Raw genomic sequence first — 20,104 nt, 5'->3', positions numbered from 1 at the left:
AAGGGGAATTAGATAGTGAACCTGAAACGAATTTAATATGCTCTGTCTCCTCTTTAAACAGCGATCATTTGATTTTTCATGGAAAGTTGTTTGTGTTGGGTACCCTAAGTGTTTTTGCATGTTTAAGCATTTGGCTCTTTTTATTTAGACAGCTTGGAAGGAAGCAATGAGTGGCAGTGTTAATCTTGTCAGAGGTCACTTCTAATTATGGAGACCAAAATAAATTATAAATCCAGCGATTTCTGAAAACCATTTACGAGGCACTAATTGTTGTAATTTGGAGATTCAGGGCTATAGCTACATTGCAATCGTCTGTGAAAATCTCAGGGTGCATGTGAGACTTTCTGGAGAGAGAAAATATAATTAGCACCTGTTTTAAGAACTGTGTTCACACCCCAAATTTCCCCAAATGGCGCTTTGATATTTTCAACTTGTTTTCTTTGTATTCCCAATAGGACCTATAAAGTGCCTCAAACGCCTGGAGAACAATTTATTTTTCTGACCCAGGAGTATATATTTTCTCTCCAGATTAGCTAAAAGTCATCTGGACTGAGTTGTACAATGCAAAACCTTATTAACAATTAGCCAAACACAAACAACACTCACACTCCTAGAGAGTAAGAAAATGTAAGCCAAGAGAAACACAATCAAAGTGCAGGGCGTGCCATTAAACCACACCTCACCGGCCAGACGTTCCACCCAAATCCTTTCCCTTGGGGATTGATTTCTATAGAGACCATCTCTCTGTTCCGCAAATAAAACTAGGCGTTGCTAGGAAACAGCCTGGCTTCTCAGGATCCAGCTAACGAGGGGTGGCTGCTTCCTACCAAGAGCTACAGGAGTCTGAATCTCTACCTGACACATGTGCTATTGTTAGGAACCCTAGATTCTACGTGCACCTATGTCAGAGCCTGAGAGAGAATATTTTTTCTGTTTAGCAGTAACAGCCTTAAATTGGTGACGTCATTTGTACGCTGAAATTCTTTTCCCCATCCTGGCCTTGCATTTCCTCTTTTCTTTCAGCTTCTCCAAATGTATCCCCTCACCACTTTCACGTAACAATCCCCAAGAAAACGGTTTGGTATATATTCAGGTTACTTAGTTTACTCATTTCATAGATTCTTTCCCTCACACGATTGGTCCTATTAAACTTCTGAAAATTTCCGCCTGGCTTGGAGTTACTACTTTCAAAAATTTGGTATCAGATTTTTGTTGCTTTTATAAAACACAACCTGGTAGTCTTTAACTCTGGTGAAACGGTGCTGGGCACACTCCCGGGAGTAGTAACTACTGCAGTGGCCCACACATTCTTTCTCCTGCCCTCGCAAACCTCTGATGTCCCTCCTTTTCCCTTCTGCATGTCAATACCACCTAGCAGCTCAGCATTAACAACAGGTACAAGAAAGCTTCACAATAATGACTTAAGCAAAGAGGGGAAGATTTTTTTCACATGAAGCAAGAACTCTGTAGTGACAGTCCAAGCTCATCCTAACTTTCTGCTCTGTCATCCTTGGCTTTTACTCTTGACTGATGTCTTACGGTGGATACACAGGTGCACCAATTCAAGATCTCATGGCCTTTTGACAGATTCCCAGGTACAAGAGAAGGGGAAGTTTAATGACTCTACAGGAAGCTCTGGCTTTTCACCAGAAAAGGAAGCTCCCCCAAAGACTTTCCTTTACATCTCACTGGCCAGGCCTGGCTCACCGCCCACTCCTACGCTAGTCACTGGTTGGATTGCCATATAAGTTTACAACTTTCCTGAATCTGGGGAGGGCCTACCTGCTCTAGATGAATGGCTTGCTGCCTAACCCTCACCCTGTAAGGAAGAAGGATCTGGAAACAGCTGTCAGTTAAAAATGACAATGCTGCCATCTATCCCTCTCCACATGGGATGGCAAAGTCCCCACAGAAGTGAGGCTGCCTCCAGTCTAGAGGTCAGAATAGCCCATCTGAGCCTCAGGAGAAATGGCTGTCTCTGCTTAAGGCCAGGTCTCTGTTCAGTCATTCTGAGGTCCCAGGGAAGTCAGGCTTTTCTTCTAAACACAGTCGTGGCCCTTCAACTACAGAAATGAGCCATACTTAATGTCTTAGATGCTGGGACCTGGGCCTTTCAGAGTCATTGGTTGCAGAAGACCTGTTGAGACCAACAACATGCCCAAGCACACCAAGTTCTACATAAGTGCTATTTTTACTTGCAAATGTTAGTCTCCGTGTGCATCCCGGTCGCTCAAGAGGCCTGAGGGCTCCAGTGCTTGCCCTCTCTTCCCTGCCACGGACCTAAAACTATTAGAAGACATACTAAGAAGAACTAACAAACATACGGGACTTCCACTACCATTTATTAATGGGAAAATAAAATGAAACCGCTTACTCCCTGCTGTCAATCAAAAGCATGGGGAAAACTTCTGCTTCAGGGCATAGGCCAATAATTAGTTCCAGACTGGCCTTCCCAGTGTAACCAACTGTAAAACTGTGAGGCAGTGGTTTGCAGACATTGCACAGCAGGTGGCTGAAGACAAAAATCCCAGAGACAAGAAAAACTCAGGAGGTGACTCTATGACCACCCAGATCTCGGCCAGGTGATGACTTCCCAAGTGCAGCGCAGGGAGCTGGAGTCCTGGGAAGTTCTGACAAGCCGAGGATGCAGAGATCAACAGGCAGGGCACAGGAAAGGAAAGAGCTATGGAGGGGTGGAGGCCAGAAGTGCACATCGGGATGCCCCCCAGGCCTTTGGCTAATGTCTGCTCTGCGCATGTGCAGGGAAACACTACCAAGGCCTTCCAGAGAGCAGCTGCTACAGGGCTGACAGTGTGTTGAAGTTCCGTGAGGTCCAGCAGTGCTGGAGAACACGGGAGTTATGACCCAGCCGAAGAAAAAGAACACCTGATCATCATTCCAGGCATCTAGCTAAGACATCAGAAATGCTGCTTTGGAAGAAGTACCAGGCCTAACAAAGCCCTAACAAAATCCACAGGAGAGACCAAACTTAGAGGCTGAATCCCATATCCCATCAAGTTAGAAGTGCTGGGGAACCACACTGGGCTTTCCACAGATCCATCCTAACGAGGTGGAAAATCATACCTAGAAAGTGCAAAGAAATAAATCTGCCTACTGGATAAAAATTAACATTAAAGTAAAAATTGTTGGGGTGCCTGAGCAACTCAGTCAGTTAAGTGCCTGACTCCTGATTTCAGCTCAGGTCAAGATCTCACAGTTGTGAGACGGAGCCCCAGGTCAGACTCCACACTGAGTATGCTTAAGATTCTCTCTCTCTCTCCCTCTGCCCCTCTCCCCGCTTCACTCTCACTTTCTCAAAAATAAATGAATGAATGAATGGATGAATAATAAAAATTGTTCCACAGAATTCAGAATTTCGACAACTTAGAACTCTCAACAGCCAGTGTAAAATCAATAACTGCTAGATGTGCAAACAAACAAGAAAATGGGATCCACGGTCAAGAGAATTACAGACGACAAAAACTGCCCCTTAGGGGGCCCAGACACTGGATTTAGCAGAGAATTTAAAGCAGCTACATTCAATTCAATTCAATTCAAATAACTGAAGGAAAATATGGTCTGAATGAGTTAACATACTCATTAGAAATCTAATAAGATTAAGAGAATCTCATAAGAAAAATAAAATCTATAAAAAGGGAAAGAAATGCAAATTCTATAAGTGAAAAGTCAAATGAGTAAAATTTTTAAATCCATTGGATGGGATTGACAACAGAATGAAAATGCAAAAATAAAGTTAGTGAACTGGAAGATAGGTACATATAAAAAAAAATCATATTAAAGAACAAATAAAACAGTTTTGTGAAATCCAAAATGGTGAAGTTATATCAAAATCAAAAGAATTACTTCTAAAGTCACATCAAAACTGTAACTTTTTCAGTGAATATAATAGACAGCAGATATAAAAATATAATTTTTAAAATCCTCCCTTCCTAATTTTGAATATATATATTTAAACACACTTGGGTAAAAATGCTGAACTCTGAAGACTTTTCCCTTTGTTTTGTTGTCATAAGAGGAAAATATAAAAATTCCTGAATTTTGTTTTTTTGCCATTTTAGATTTGTTATCCAGCATGATTAATAAGGAGTTGCATTAGCAATACAAATCAATTTATTTTAGTCAAATACAATTCTTTGTTGCTGAGAAACACCAATTTTAGTGGGCTTAACATTTTAATAAAATCTCTGAAAGGATGTTACTTTGCCTTAAATCGGAATTTGTCAATAGTGGCGCTAAAAGAGAACTGTTGTGGGAGGCTGTTCTGTACTACGCTCCAAGATGTGTAGAAGCATCTCTGGTCTCCCATTCCCTACCCAACTGTGCCAACCAAAAACGTCTCCGAACATCACCAAATGTCCTGTAGGGGATAAAACCACCCCTGATTGAGGAGCACTGCCATAAATGATTGGGTCTTTTATTTCCCCCTAATTTATTCATTAAAAAACAACAACAAAATGCTTGGCTTATAATCTGCAGTGAAAGCAACAATGTCTTTCTATTAAAATACTTGATGTTGGGGCGCCTGGGTGGCTCAGTCGGTTAGGCGTCCGACTTCAGCTCAGGTCACGATCTCGCGGTCCGTGAGTTCGAGCCCCGCATCGGGCTCTGTGCTGATGGCTCAGAGCTTGGAGCCTGCTTCCGATTCTGTGTCTCCCCCTCTCTCTGCCCCTCCCCCGTTCATGCTCTGTCTCTCTCTGTCCCAAAAATAAATAAACGTTAAAAAAAAAAAAATTTTTAAAAATACTTGGATGTTAAATTTTGAAAAGAATTCCCTTCATTGAGTGAAAAAGTTCCCCAACTTTAAGGATTTTGTTTCTTTGTTTCTTTGTTTCTTTGTTTTAGAGAGAGCACCTGTGCATCAGGAAGAAGGGCAGAGGGAGAGAGGAAAAAAAAAAACCAAAACCTTAAGCAGACTCCATGCTCAGGACAGAGTCTGACATGGGACTCAATCCCAGGGATCATGACCTCAGCTGAAATCAACAGTTGGATGATAATCCAGGCGTCCCATTATCACATTTAATTTAGATTTTCTTTAAGCCTGGTTGATAGGTTTTGATTTTTGCTTTCAACAAAACAAATTTTATATTTTCTGGCATGTGCCATTCATCATTCGCTCACCTAGGAATAACAGGTACAAATTAGCTAAGTACAGCTGGGACATTTTTAGTAAAACAAACAGCAACCTATTTCTAAGTCATTTATTAAGAGAATATGACATGTTCTTCACCTAATTGATCAAGCACACATCAGGAATTTTGATATAAAAAGACACCACAGACTGCAGGTTGTTCTTCATGGAATTCAATCTTTAGAAACTACAGGACATTTTCTCACATCAGTTATCTAAACCTAGACTTCTTTTCAGTCAGTTCAAAAATATAGGTAAAAGCTAATATCCGCCTCCTCCCCAAAATGGGACTACTGATCAAGGGCAATGTGAATTTTTCTTTCTTTAAAAGAAAACACTGTAAAATCTTCAGGTTCTGGCATTTAATCAGGGTAGAAATGTAACCACAAATTCATATCAGCAAAGGTATTTATCATTTTTGACTCTAATTTTTCTGGGGAAAAAAATTCCCAGAATTTGCTGAGTTTATTTGTATGTGGGTGATTTTTTTTTCCAGGAAAAAATACAAACTAGGAAACTGTCAGAGTAAAAACATATGCTCTACGTCACATGCAAGTCCATCTTATGTCACTCACCTATGTGATAAAGTCCAATCCAATCACTGGGGTCCACCTCCTCTTTAATGTCCCAGAAGATAATGAGGTTTTGGGCTTGCCCCAGCGTGTACTCGTACATGCTGGCAGTCAAGCTGGAGCGGCTCTCAGAGGTCACCAGGTCTGTGTCGCTGTTTGCCCTCTGTAGGGTCATGTTCTCTGGCATGGAGCTCTGGGCGGCGAGGCTCTGAAGGTTCTCTGGGCTCAATGTGTACCGCATCTGGGGATTTCGACGCCGCACAAAAAGCAGGTGCTCCCGGGCTGAGCTGGCCATCCTGAGGTTAGCTTCCTACAAAGCTGCAAGAGACAGACAAGCACAAAGCATTAGTGCTACAATGCGAGGGAATTAGGTTTAAGCCTCCCAGACGTAAAGCCCTAAAGAGTGTTTATGAAAGCCCGGCCATGCAATAATCTTCTGCTGTCAAAATAAAACCTATTATTCTACTTGTCGACTGATGATGTCAGAAACAACTTCTATAGTCTGAGGTCACATGATGGCAAAGGCCATCACGCACCTGTGGCCCTTGATTTCACAGGGCACAGTTTCCCCCTGGCAATTAAGGACAAGCAGATTTCCCTACCAGTCCTTTTAGGTTTATCCTCTCCCAGACACCCCACCTTCAGGAATGGTCCTCTTTTCTTTCACCCCCACCCCATATACTTATTTCTTGTGGAAATTAAATTTTAAAATAGCAAGACAGAAAATTGTGACATGTGCTAAACACAGCTGAAATCTACCACTGAGCACAGGTTAACCTGCTCAATTTCCTTCTCACAGGAATGTAACCCATCAGTGTTTATCAGGAACTTGCTCAAATGTCACCTCCTCTCTTAAATAGAATGGCCATCGTATTTAAGACCGCAACACCCCATCTCTTCCCCATCTCTCCTCTCTCGCTGTATTTTTCTCCATAGCAATTACCATAACCTGATGTGCCACACAGTACCATGTACTTATTTATTTGGTTATTGCATACTTCTCCCAACAAGAATGCAAGCTTGGGGAAATGACAGTCTCCTCAATAAGGGGTGCTGGGCAAACTGGACAGCCACACACAAAAGAATGAAGCTGGACCCTTATCTTACACAGTAGACAAAAACCAACTCAAAACAGATTAAGGATTTGAAAATAAACCCTGAAGGCATAAAACTCCTAGAAGAAAACATAGGGAGTAAGCATCTTGACATCAGTCTTGACAATAATTTTTCTTGGATCTGACACCAAAAGCAAAGGCAACCAAAGCAAAAATAAACAACTGGGACTATATCAAACTAAAAAGTCTCTAAACAGCAAAAGAAACCAGGTCTGTTGAAGCTACACAGTCTTTAAAAGCAGGAACAGTGTCTCAGTGGTGCGTATGTACGGCAAGGGAGGAGCTGACATGGAGAAAGGATGGAGGTTATCTGTATATTTCTTTAACAAACATTCACACAGTACTTATTCTTTCAAGTGATTCACAAACACATAGGTTATTTGTAAGACTTGTGTTTATAAATCAATAGCTGCACATGCTTGAACTTCACCCTGCCTCAATTATTAAATGGAGATGACTTTAAAGTACCATGAAAGATTGCTGTAAGGATTAGAAAAATCTTAAGTGTTAGAGAAAGACAAAAATCGTATGACTTCACTCATATGAGGACTTTAAGAGACAAAACAGATGAACATAAGGGAAGGGAAACAAAAATAATATAAAAACAGGGAGGGGGACAAAACAGAAAAGACTCATAAATATGGAGAACAAACTGAGGGTTACTAGAGGGGTTGTGGGAGGGGGGATGGGCTAAATGGGTAAGGGGCATGAAGGAATCTACTCCTGAAATCATTGTTTCACTATATACTAATTTGGATGTAAATTTAAAAAAAATAAAAAATAAAATTAAAAAAAAAAAAGAAAAGAAAAATCTTAAGTGAGGGGGGCCTGGGTGGCTCAGTCGGTTGAGAACCCGACTTCAGCTCAGGTCATGATTGCACAGTTCACAGGCGTGAACCCCGCAATGGGCTGTGTGCTGACAGTTCAGAGCCTGGAGCCTGCTTCAGATTATATGTCTCCCTTTCTCTCTGCTCCTCACCTGCTCATGCTCTGCCTCTCAAAAATAAATAAGCATTAAAAAATATTTTTAAGAAAAATCATACATGAAAGTGTTCAGTAAAAAGCAACTACTGTTACTTTTAGTAACAATATAATTACTGAATTAATTAATGCACGATTTACTTTGGAGTAGCTCCAAGGGTTGGGAGACAGTTAAGAGAAATCAAATGCTGAAGACTACCTTTTTACACAGGAAAAATTACTCTAAGTTCCGCCTCATGTTAGATGACCCCATGGAGAAAATAGTCCATTCTTCCCCTGCCTCCCTATTCAACATGGCTCCTGGCTCCCAGAAGCCAGAAATCAGCTACATATGGATACACAGCCCTTTGAGTTATAGCTTTTAACTCAACCACGTCTCTTAAATAATTGTTTCTACATTTAAAAAAAATAATAACTCCAATTTCCAAACAATCCACTTAGGAAAGAACTTTGAGAGCCCGGCACCCACAAGCCAGGAACTGAGAGGTGAGATTAGAAGAACCTCAGGCACAGAACAGAAAACAAGTCAGCTGGAACCTAAGAGTGATAAGCAGGAGTCATTGCAGGGTCTCAAGCACAAGAGTCAAAACATTATATATAAGTATGAGAAACTTAATCTGACAGCCTCTGCAGGGCTGGTTGTAAAAGGAGGGTAACAGAGGAGGTAAACCAGTCAGAAGCTGATTAAGTGAGGAATCCAGCACTGAGTGCTGAAAAACGGATTTTAGTAACACAGAAGGGAAATATATCAATTGGGAATATTTCAAAGAGCGAGCCCAAAGATGTGGCAACAGAATGAATACAGGGGATCAAAGTGGGGAAAAATCAGGACTAAATTCTGGATTTTCAGTCCAAGCAGCAATAAAATCCCAGAAGCATTGATGGGGCTAAGAAAATCAATACGATCTTCGGTGAGTTGGAAGTAAATGCAATATACCCAAGTCACTATGTCCCAAAGACTCTTGTGAAGGTGGGTCGAGTTGCTGGTTATTATGAAGCCAGGGATAAAAATAAATATTCAAATGCAAGTTTCTGCTTAATAATAGCCTTATTGTTTGTTAATTAAAATCAACTAAAATCATCTCTAAAAGCCTTACTAGTCCAGGGTTTAAAAATCTCATTCAGGGGCGCCTGCGTGGCTCAGTCAGTTGAGCGGCCAACTTCGGCTCAGGTCATGATCTCGCGGTCCGTGGGTTCGAGCCCCGCGTCGGGCTCTGTGCTAACAGCTCAGAGCCTGGAGCCTGCTTCAGATTCTGTGTCTCCCTCTCTCTGACCCTCCCCCATTCATGCTCTGTCTCTCTCTGTCTCAAAAATAAATAAATAAATAAATGTTAAAAAAAATTTTTTAAAAATAAAAAAGCCTCAGTCAGATATTTTACTTTACATAACTTAGATCAATGGAAAAGAAAAAAAATTAGAATAGGGAATGCCTGGGGGGCTAAGTCGGTTGAGGATCCAACTCTTGATTCGGCTCAGGTCATGATCCCAGGGTCGTGGGATCAAGCCCTGCATTGGGCTCACATGGAGCTTGCTTAAGATTCTCTCCCTCTCTCTCTGCCCCTCCCCCACTCACACACAAGTGAGTGCACTCTCTCCCTAAAATAAAATAAAATGAAATAAAATAAAATAAAATGCTCAGATTACGATGAGGGACAATAGTCCAAGCCTGTATTGGAAAATTTCATTTCTCCCCTATAGGAAAAGAAAAGTATATTTTAGAGTTCATGTTTCAACAGTAAATAAGATCAAACATCATGCAAAAATTCTCAAGGCTGCATGAAAATGAAAAACAACAAACCACTCTAAATATTATAGATACAATTTTCCTTTATAACTACCTTATTCAAACCACTATTCCCACATGGGCAAATTAGCTACTGAAATGACAGCAAATGGCTACTTTATATTTTTTCCTACTGAAATCTAAGAAGTCTTGACTTGCTTCTTGGTTTCATACCTAAGCCTTATGCAATAAGAAAGACAAATTTTCTTCAGATAAGTATCCATGCTGTTCTGAAAAGCTTTACAGATAAAGCCAATGTAAGGGAAACTGATTAGTACCCACCATACTTATTACACAGAAAGCTGGTCCTTGGAAGCTCCTTAGACAATCCCTCCCTTGAGGAGCGCTGCTGCAGCTCTAGGTCCCATTCCCAAAGGACACAATGTAATATGATGAAGCACTCCTTAAACCCCACCCCCTTCGATTTACGATGAGGTCTGCACTATGCTGCTCTCTCGGATAACGGACATCTGCTTAAACAACAGCTAAAAACAAAATCACTTTTCTTCCAGAGGTCAACAGAGATGTAATTACCAAGCAAATTGCAAAACACCTTAGTGTATGACTTCATGTCCAAAAGCAGCAGATTTTGTGCAGAAGACAGAGACAGTAGCAGACGACAAATACATTAAGCAAGCATCTTTATTTAAAATATTTTTGCTCAAGAAACTGGAGGTGAATGTCAATTTACTGAATTTCACCTGAAGGGTAAGTACTGACAACATTCCATGTCAAACTAGAAATGCACCCTAGGATTTTAACTTCCTAGACTGTATACTGATAAACAAAGCTATAACAACATTGTTTAACCATTCAAATTCCAAAAAAAACAAAAACAAAAACACATAAACACACACACACACACACACACACACACACACACACCCCTACTCAACTATACCATGCTTTAAACTCCGTGTGTGTTTTACTATATAAATGAGGGAAACAAAGGGCGAAAAGATGTCAAGAGACACTAAAGAAAATATAATTAGCCTGCAATAAGCGGAGATGTGAGAAACCTAGGAAGAGAAATCAGCCACCCATCAGACCTGCCAGGCCAGTTGACACAGGAAATGAAGAAAGTCATCACCAAATTCCCAACTACAGATCTCTCCCAGTGGATTTCCACCATACCTCCTGCTAAAAGAAAGCAATCATAGTCATCACTCAGTGTTTATCCTACATAATCATAACCCCAATACTCAGCTTACTCAGCAAGAATGTTCTAGTAAGGTGATTAATACCAGAAAATCCCTGCTACAACACTTGTCAGTAAGTGCTTCCAGGACTCCAGGGCATTTGACAGAGAGCCTCAGCTGACTCAAGCTGCCTGCCTCTCACTTCCTCTTCTCAGGGGGAGAAGTATCAGAAAATGCAATTTACCCTCCAGGCTCCTGCTCTTTAGAAAAAGCCTGTCCTTCTCACAGTTTCACCAAATAATATGTTAGGATCCACAATATAAAAATAGTCCACATGTCAGTCTGGAAAAGGAATGTACACAAATGGGAAGAAATCATTTTAAGTTCCAAAACCTTTTAATTTTTAAAATTTTTTAATGTTTATTTATTTTTGAGAGAGAGTGTGAGTGGGAGAGGGGGAGAGAGAGGGGGAGACACAGAATCTGAAGCAGGCTCCAGGCTCTGAGCTGTCAGCACAGAGCCTGACGCGGGGCTCGAACTCATGGACCGTGAGATAATGACCTGGGCCGAAGTCGAAAGCTTAACCAACCAAGCCACCCAGACGCCCCCCAAAAAGCTATTAATCTTAAAGACTGAGTCCAACAGTGCATTCAAGATGTTGTATTAACCTTCAATTGCTGAATATACGAGATAAATAAGAGAAAATCATTACGATTTGGTTTAACTCTTTGGAGTTCCTTAAATTCAATAAGGTTTTTAATTCAACTACTAAATTTTCCTTTGTAGGTGTGAATAGATAATTCCCAAAAGGAAAAAGTTAAATAATTGATAATTACATATCAAAAAACAAATATTTTAAATATGAGATGTAATTTTTTATCCATTAAAATGTCCAGTTTGAAAACTAACATAGGGGCGCCTAGGTGACTCAGTCGGTTAAGCGTCCAACTTCGGCTCAGGTCACGATTGCATGGTTCGTGAGTTTCAGCTCTGCATTGGGTTCTGTACTGACAGCTCAGAGCCTGGAGCCTGCTTCAGATTCTGTGTCTCCTATTCTCTGACCATCCCCTGTTCATGCTCTGTCTCTGTCTGTCTGTCTGCCTGTCTGTCTCTCTATCTCAAAAATAAATAAATCTTTTAAAAAATTATTTTTAAAAAAGAAAACTAACAGTACTCAGACGTGCAGGTGCAGTGAGACGCTGTGCAGCTGAGAAGGCAGTCTCACAAAGCTTGCTGGCACCCTGGGAGAACAAAAGGCATCCAGACCAAAAGTGAAGGCAGCTTCCTCAGAAAAAGGGGAATGGTTGTAACTAGAAGAAGAGGAAACGAATGCTGGACAAAAATAAAAGAGAAAGAAAAATGAAAGTAACAAAATATGAGCACCCAAATGACAGACCCTTACATATGTAACAAGAGAAGAATATAGGATCGGATAGCAAGTATGGGAAGAAGAAAGGCAACAACTTTACTCATGTACCTCAAAAGTTGATTGTAGATTGTAACGAGTCCCTTACTGGAATGGTATTCAATTGGCATGGATATCAATTTTTTTATTTTTTTTTTAAGTTTATTTATTTAGAGAGAGAGAGCACACACGCAAGAGCACACAGCACCAGTGGGTAAGGGCAGAGAGAGAGGGTGGGAGAAAATCCCAAGCAGGCTCCACACTGCCCAACATGGGGCTCGATCTCACGAACTGTGAGATCATGACCTGAGGCGAAACCAAGAGTCAGACGCTTAACTGTCTGAGCCACCCAGGCGCCCCTGATTTTTTAAAACACTAATCTATATTTTTAAAATTCTACTAAATTAAGACGAATAAAACTTCAAGAGTCGTTTTCTTTATTTTATTTTTTTTTTAACTTTTTTTATTTTTGAGACAGAGAGAGACAGAGCATGAACAGGGGAGTAGCAGAGAGAGAGGGAGACACAGAATCTGAAACAGGCTCCAGGCTCTGAGCTGTCAGCACAGAGCCCGACGCGGGGCTTGAACTCACAGACCATGAGATGATGGCTTCAGCCGAAGTCGGACGCTTAACCGACCAAGCCACCCAGGCACCCCTCAAGAGTCATTTTCAAACATTATGGCAAATTAGAAAAAATGGGAATCAAAACTTCATGTATTTTCAATGCCTTTTTAAAATGCCAACCTATTTTTTAGTAAATACACATGAAGTTCTACGGTCTAAATATTTAAAAAAAGAAAAAAGCCTTTGCTTGTATATCAAGCACTTTTGGTGGTTTGCTTATCTGTTGACAAATATCGATGGTTTGAGTGCAGGAAGTGGAATCAATTCATTTTAAAGTCATCTCTTTTGAAAGATATTAAACTTCTACTCCCTGAACATCCCTAGGGCGAAAGATGTTTTTTTTTTTTTCGCATGGAATACACCCCAAAACATCATCTTTAGCTGAAGCTGCAGATAATTACCAATTGTTGGTAAGTGGAATTCAGATATTAAACATTCTGCATCACTTTGTGGTGGCTGGAACACATTTTCGTGGGAAAGTTTTCCTTGCAATGCAAACCGCAAAACATAAGCTTCTAGTTACTGATTGTCCAAAGCTGCTAGAAAAGACAATCGACTGTATTCCATAAAACACCCAGAGGTCATAACTAGAAACACTAGCAATGGCTGCAGGTACCCTGCACTCCACAGAGCACATTTTTTAAGCCTTAATGCTTCTCTCTTTCCATTCCCACCAGCACAGCAGGACTAAGCCAAGTTCGTGTCAGATCCTATCCAGACAGTCACTTCTCAGCAGGCCTCTCTGACTCTGGTGTTTTCTGCCACCCTGCAGCACTCCTTCAATGACAGCACTCCTGATCAAGGAACATAATTACAGGTCCAGGACGGAAGCAAACAAAGGGGCAGGGGTGGGACCAAGTCTGTGCAGGGAGAGCAGGGCAGGCCTCTCACAGGGAGTGACGTTTAGGCTGATAAAGCTGAAACCTGAAGGGTGGATTTCTTTATACTTCCTCTTTTTTTTTCTAATATGATTTATTGTCAAATTGGCTAACATACAGTGTGTAAAGTGTGCTCTTGGTTTTTGGGGTAGATTCCGGTGGTTCATCGCTTACGTACCACACCCAGTGCGCATCCCAACAAGTGCCCTCCTCAATACCCATCACCCGTTTTGCCCTGTCCCCCACCACCCCCCCCATCCACCCTCAGTTTGTTCTCTGTATTTGGCTCTTACGGTTTGCCTCCCTCCCTCTCTGTGTGTAACTATTTTTTTTCCCCTTCCCTTCCCTCATGGTCTTCTGTTTCTTTATACTTCCCTAAATAAATGCATGAAAAAGTCGCATACAGACTTTGTCCCTGAGAACTCATCTATTCTGCTAAGCATGAAATCGCTCAGCATTCTTGGCAGTGTCCACGCCATTCTCTCCACCTACTGCTCCCACCCACGTTCAAGGCCTGGAGACCACCCTTCTTGAAGAAAACCCAGCCAGAAGGCAACTCTCCTACTATTGAATCCCAGGGGCCTTTTTTTTCTTTTAGAGAGAGCATGAACAGGGTAGAGAAGCAGAGGGAGAGACAGAATCTTAAGCAGCCTTCACACTCAGTGCACAGCTGGATGCAGGGCTCTATCCCCCAACCCTGGGAGATCATGACCTGAGCAGAAACCAAGAGTCAGATTCTCAACCGACTGAGCCACCCAGGCGCCCCTCCCACAGCCTCTTTACATTCCTATCCTCTGTACCTCACAACGCCTCAGAATCTGAGCATGAAGATTCAGGTCTTCCTCTGCCAGACTATAAACTCTCCGAGGACAATTTCTATTTCTCTTGCATGTTATATCCTCAGCAAAATAGTAAGTGTTCAGTAAATGTTTTTCAAATAAATGAGTGGATGTAGTTAACTGCCACTAATGAGGAAAGAAGAATTTGAAAGGACCAAATCAACAGTAGGAGCACACGTGGACTTTTCTTTAGAATTTAGCCAGGCATTCAAAAAAGGATTTATTAAGTCAAGTGCCTACTCTATGCTGAAAAGTACAAGATAAGGTCCTTGCTATCCAATGGAAAGAAATAAAAACCAATCAACCTACATGAAAGAAATAGAGAACAACTCCTTTCTATATTATAAGATGTAAGTGCAGAAGTCAGTAAGAATTCACTGCAGAGAATAGTCAGCAGGGATTGCAGTGTTTAAGAAAAGCCTAATGAGAAAAATTGAGCTGAACTTTGAAAGATATGAACAGGCCATGGAAATGTGGAGTGAATTCTAAGTCAAAGAAAGAATCCAATTCAAAAATGGGAAGATAGGAATTAGCTTTCAGTGGCTTCAGTCTGATCCAAACCACTATCATCTGTCCTCTGAATAAATAATCATCTCCTTTGGGCACCTGGATGGCTCAGTCGGTTGAGCATCCGACTTTTGATTTTGGCTCAGGTATGATCTCACGGTTCATGGGTTCAAGCCCCTCATTAGGCTCTTCACTGACAGCGCAGAGCCTGCTTGGGATTCTCTGTCTCCCTCTCTCTCTCCCCTCCCCTGCTCACTTGCTGTCTTTCTCAAAATAAATAAGTAAACCTTAAAAACAAAACAAAACAAAACAAAAACCCATCTCATTCATTGCTCCTATCTTCGATTTCTCGCTGTCTATTCTCAAAACATCAACCAGAATGATTTTTTTCAAATGGAAGTCAGATCATTTGTTCTCTACCCAAAACCCTCCAAGGCCCCCCATTTCACTTAGAATAAAAGCCAAAACCCATATAATGGTCTATGAGGACACATCATCTTGTCCTCTCTGACTTCATCTACCACCGTGGCCACCCATGCTCATGCTATCCTAGTCCCACTGCAGCTCCTGGAAGGTACCAGCTATACTCAACCACAGGGCCTTTGCATCTACTGTTTCCTTTACCACAGAAGCTCTTCTCTTCAATATCCACATGGCTCATTTTGCTACCCCTTCACATTTTTACCAAATGCCACCATCTCAGTAGGACCTTCCCAGACCACTCCATGTAAAATTTCAATTGTCTCAGCACTACACTTTCCCTGCTTTATTTTTCCTCCATAGCACTTTCACATCCTAATATCCAGTATAAATCATTAATATCTCTCCAGTGTCTAGTGTCTCTCCCCACTACAATGTATGCTTCATGAAGAGTCGGAAATGACAGACAGATGTCACCTCTAAGTTGGCAAATATATTTAGACCTTTTTTTCACCAGAGTACCAAGAACAACGTCCATTCAATGACACGATCAACTGTTGTTTTTAACTTTCCAGATGATACGCCACCACACTAAGTTTTCTAATGGAAACAATTTCACTGGCACCTGAAATAGTTGTGGGCACAAGCTGCAAACATACAGGCTAAATTTCAAAGTCTGAGATTACCAACTGATGCTTCCTGTTATCACTGAGGTTAACAAAAGCACCTCAGAAAGAAAAAGGGAAATGAGATATAATCAAACAACAAGGAATAATCATGTTAGAGAGGGGAGTCACATGTAAGTCATAAATACAGAGTGCTAAACTGACCTGATTGTTCATACCAGCAACTTCCCGTGCCTGCTATGTGTGAGGCATTGTTCTAGCTCCAGGGAAACACAGACGAAACAGACTCTATTCTCAAGGAACATAAAGTCTTAAGACTAGAAAAAAGAACTAATTTAAAATAATAATTAATAAACCACCCAACGTCCAAGATTCCCAGTGGTTTGCAGAATCATCTGGAAGAACCAACAAATTTAATGAACATCAAGGTGCAGCATATGGAGAAGGAAACCGTTCTGCTCAGCATCATGATCCTGAGCAAGGATTAATCTTGATTAATCTCGATTCAAGTATTAGGATAGAAAATGTTTGAAACCTTTCCCAAAAGAACTACCTACATTTTCACGGTACTACTGTTTTCAAATTCTTTTGACAAAAAAAATGATCTTTTTACCTAGGTATTCATTATCCAGCTCCACTCCATTAAGGAGCCGAGGAAGAAAGCAAAACAGTTCACAAAACAATGAGCTGAAGACTTTTTAAATTCATCCCCATTCAACTACTTCTTCCCTGCAATGATAGAGTTGATCCCTGCCAATCACATCTGTCAGTCAGTCACTCACGGAGCCTCAGATGTTCCAAGAATAAACTGACTGAAAAGAGAAACTGCATGAACTAGTGAGAGATTCAGGAATTCATAAAAGTCAATGAAAGAGATTTTGAATAACTTCTTGAAGCACATGCAAAACCACCGATTAAAAAGGGTCTGGTGAAGTTAGAAGAGTTGACAAGTGAAGGCGGAAAAAATTAAGAGCAATTTGAATGTCACAGGATTAAACACAGGCTGTGGGAAAGTCGACAGAGCCCTGGCAGTTTTTGTAGTAAGACTTTCACAGTTGTGGTAAGAAACACACATATTACATTGTGCTATCATACAATTTCCTTGAAAAAATTAACTCCCCTCAACTTAAAAAATGTCAACGCTTTCATTTGTTCTTTTTTCCTTCTAATAATTAGGCCATATTTGTGACTAAATCTAAATTTTGTTGTATGCAAGATAAACTGATACCCATAATTTGAACTTTTCCTTGTCCAGATCAAACCTTTTTCCCCCTATTTACTACAAAACTTGGCTTCCCATTATGAACAGATTCACTTTATTTTTTTTTCTTATATTTATTTTTGAGAGAGAGCAGGGGAGGGACAGAGAGAGGGAGAGATTGAATCCCAAGCAGGCTCCACACTAACAGCACAGAGCCTGACACAGAACTTAAACCCACGAACCGTGAGATGGTGACCTGAGCCAAAATCAAGAGTCAGACGCTTAACCGACTGAGCCACCCAGGCACCCCCTGAACAGATTCACTTTAAAAGGCCTGCTTTTCTGACACCTCCTGTGTACCCTCTGCCCCCACCCTCAACCCCATGTTATCTCCACAGCTACCCTATGATGAAGCTGTAATTCTAGATTTGATTTCCAGATGAGAGCACCAAGCGAGTGGGTGACACAGCTGAGATCCACACTTAGGTCCTTAAAGCCTGCTTCTCTGACCATGTATCACAGCTCCCTATAGCTTCTATACCTAGGCCACATCATGTGGTACCTAGGGTTACCCACAAAATTGGGGGGTGGGAAGATAAAATCATCTATTTACAGGGTTTAAAGTCAATGTCCTAAAGGCAGGTGCCAAACAGCCTCCCACTGCCAAAACAGACCTTCTGAGTTACCAGAAATGCCTTGCCTTCTCCCCAGCCTTCTGGTTCTCATTTTTGGTCCATCTACTGTAAGCTTTGCAGGCAGAGAAAGTCTTTATTTGTTTGTTTGTTTGTTTGTTTGTTATGAGCCACAGATTTATTATAAGTTGATAAGTAGCAATTTCCCTCCCTCAGGACATTCTCCATGGGCTCTGACAACTTTTTAATGTGCAGGTGTATGTAACAGAGATCTGAAAGAGTGGCTTTGCCAATGCGGGCAACCCTTCCAGCACAGGACTCAGGTAAGTCCCATCCTTTGTCTTTCTCTTCTCACCCATCCATTTTTTTAAATAATAATGAATATATACTTAGAGGGTTCCTTGCATAAGGAGTTGCCCTACAAAACACAGTATTAGCCAGAGAGAGGCAAGGAAGAGAGATAAGAAAAATACTGAGGGGGGGGTGAGGGGGTAGGGAGAGAGGGCAGGGGAGAATGGTGGGGGGGGTTAGAGATCAAAATACACGAACTTCCAATTATAAGATGAACAAGTTCTTGTGATCTAATGGCGATTATAGTTAATAATACTGTATTATATGCTTAACAGTTGCTAAGAGTGTAGATCTTAAATGTTTTCATCACAAGAAGAAATTGAAATTGGGGCTCCTGGGTGGCTCAGTCGGTTAAGCGTCCGACTTCGGCTCAGGTCATGATCTCGCAGTCTGTGAGATCGAGCCCCGCGTCGGGTTCTGTGTTGACCGCTCGGAGCCTGGAGCCTGTTTCAGATTCTGTGTCTCCCTCTCTCTCTCTGACCCTCCCCCGTTCATTCTCTGTCTCTCTCTGTCTCAAAAATAAAGGTTAAAAAAAAAAAAGAAAAAAAAGAAGAAATTGAAATTATGTGATGTGATCGAGATGTTAGCTAACACTACAGGGGTAATCACTGTGCAATATATGTGTATCAACTCACCACGTTTTACCCCTTAAACTTACACAATGTTGTATGTCAGTTATCTCTCAGTAAAGCTAGAGCTGGGGAAAAGACCAAAGGAAAAAGACTGTGGGTGTCAGGTATGGAAAGCATTTTTTTTCTGGAAGATTAGGGTTAGGAAGAAAATGGGAGAAGCAGCTACCAGGAATATGAAATCCAAGAGAACATGTTAAACTACCATTTTCTAGACCCCAACCCAAATCTACTAATCCTAACCTACCTGTGAGGCAGGGCTCAGACGTCAGATTTTTAATATATTCCCCAGTTAACGTTGATAAATGCTGAAATTTGAAAACTGCTAACATAAGAAATCACCAGTTAGTATCTCTATATAGTCCCATGTTAGCCCAAATGACTTAGATACCATTGTCCCAAGTACATCCAAGTTTATTAAACTAAATTTAAAAGAACCAAAAGTCAACCGAGAGACTTCAGTCTTCGGAAAATTTTTTGGATTCTATTTTCCATAAAATTTAGACTGACATAATTATTTACACTTAATAACAATTTAAATAACGCAAGGCTTTATGTATCCCCATCCTTATTCCACACACAAAAAAATACATGACATGTTGCCACAGGACATTCAATAAGCTGAAAAGAAGTAAGCCAAAACAGCAAGGGAAAGCAAGCCAAGGAGTAAAGTTTATACCTAGGACTTGTGCCATTCAGCACTGCTCAGATACTAGAAATAGGTCATTAATTTGTCTCTGAACTTTCTAGCATCCCACAGACTCCTTAGTCTTCATGGTACTATGAAGTTACTATTCTGCATTCTTCTATCTACATGAAGTATGACAGTGCTGTTATATTACCATTTTCATGACATCTCATTGGCTTAACAAAAATAGCTCCAATTCAGGCACATTCGCACATAGCTCTACAATGGTCTACAATGTGTTATCCACTATAAGAGTTACCAGCCACGTGTGGCTATAGGGCATCTGAAATAGGGCTAGTCCAAATTGAGATATGTTGTAAGTATAAAATACACACCAGATTTTAAAAACTTAGTACCCCCCCAAAAGTAAAATATCTCATTAATAAGTTTTTATATTGATTACATATTGAAATGATAGTATTTTAGGTATATTGGATTAAATTACATAGATCTAAAACAAATCTCACCTGTTCTTTTTACCTTTCTCAGGGTGGCTCCTAAAAACATTAACATGAATGGTTCGCATTATACTTCTACTGGAATGGTACTGGTCTAGTAGCTATA

At 40.8% G+C, this 20,104-nt stretch overlaps 1 protein-coding gene across 5 annotated transcripts in view; it reads right to left on the bottom strand.

The window, feature by feature from the left end:
• HECW2 (HECT, C2 and WW domain containing E3 ubiquitin protein ligase 2) overlaps positions 1 to 20,104 on the bottom strand; it is a 369,811-nt gene that overhangs the window by 229,124 nt on the left and 120,583 nt on the right. For all 5 annotated transcript variants that reach the window (XM_019428321.2, XM_053906716.1, XM_019428319.2 and 2 more), the window contains exon 2: positions 5,725 to 6,039. In XM_019428321.2, coding sequence (XP_019283866.2) covers positions 5,725 to 6,016 — 292 coding nt within the window. In that variant the 5' untranslated portion in view covers positions 6,017 to 6,039. The remainder of the gene's footprint in view (positions 1 to 5,724; positions 6,040 to 20,104) is intronic.

This window comes from Panthera pardus, unplaced genomic scaffold (assembly GCF_024362965.1).
Source record: "Panthera pardus isolate Hobbes unplaced genomic scaffold, ASM2436296v1 HiC_scaffold_10, whole genome shotgun sequence".
NCBI classification, from domain to species: Eukaryota; Metazoa; Chordata; class Mammalia; order Carnivora; family Felidae; genus Panthera; species Panthera pardus.
This window is presented reverse-complemented; position numbering and strand designations above follow the sequence as displayed.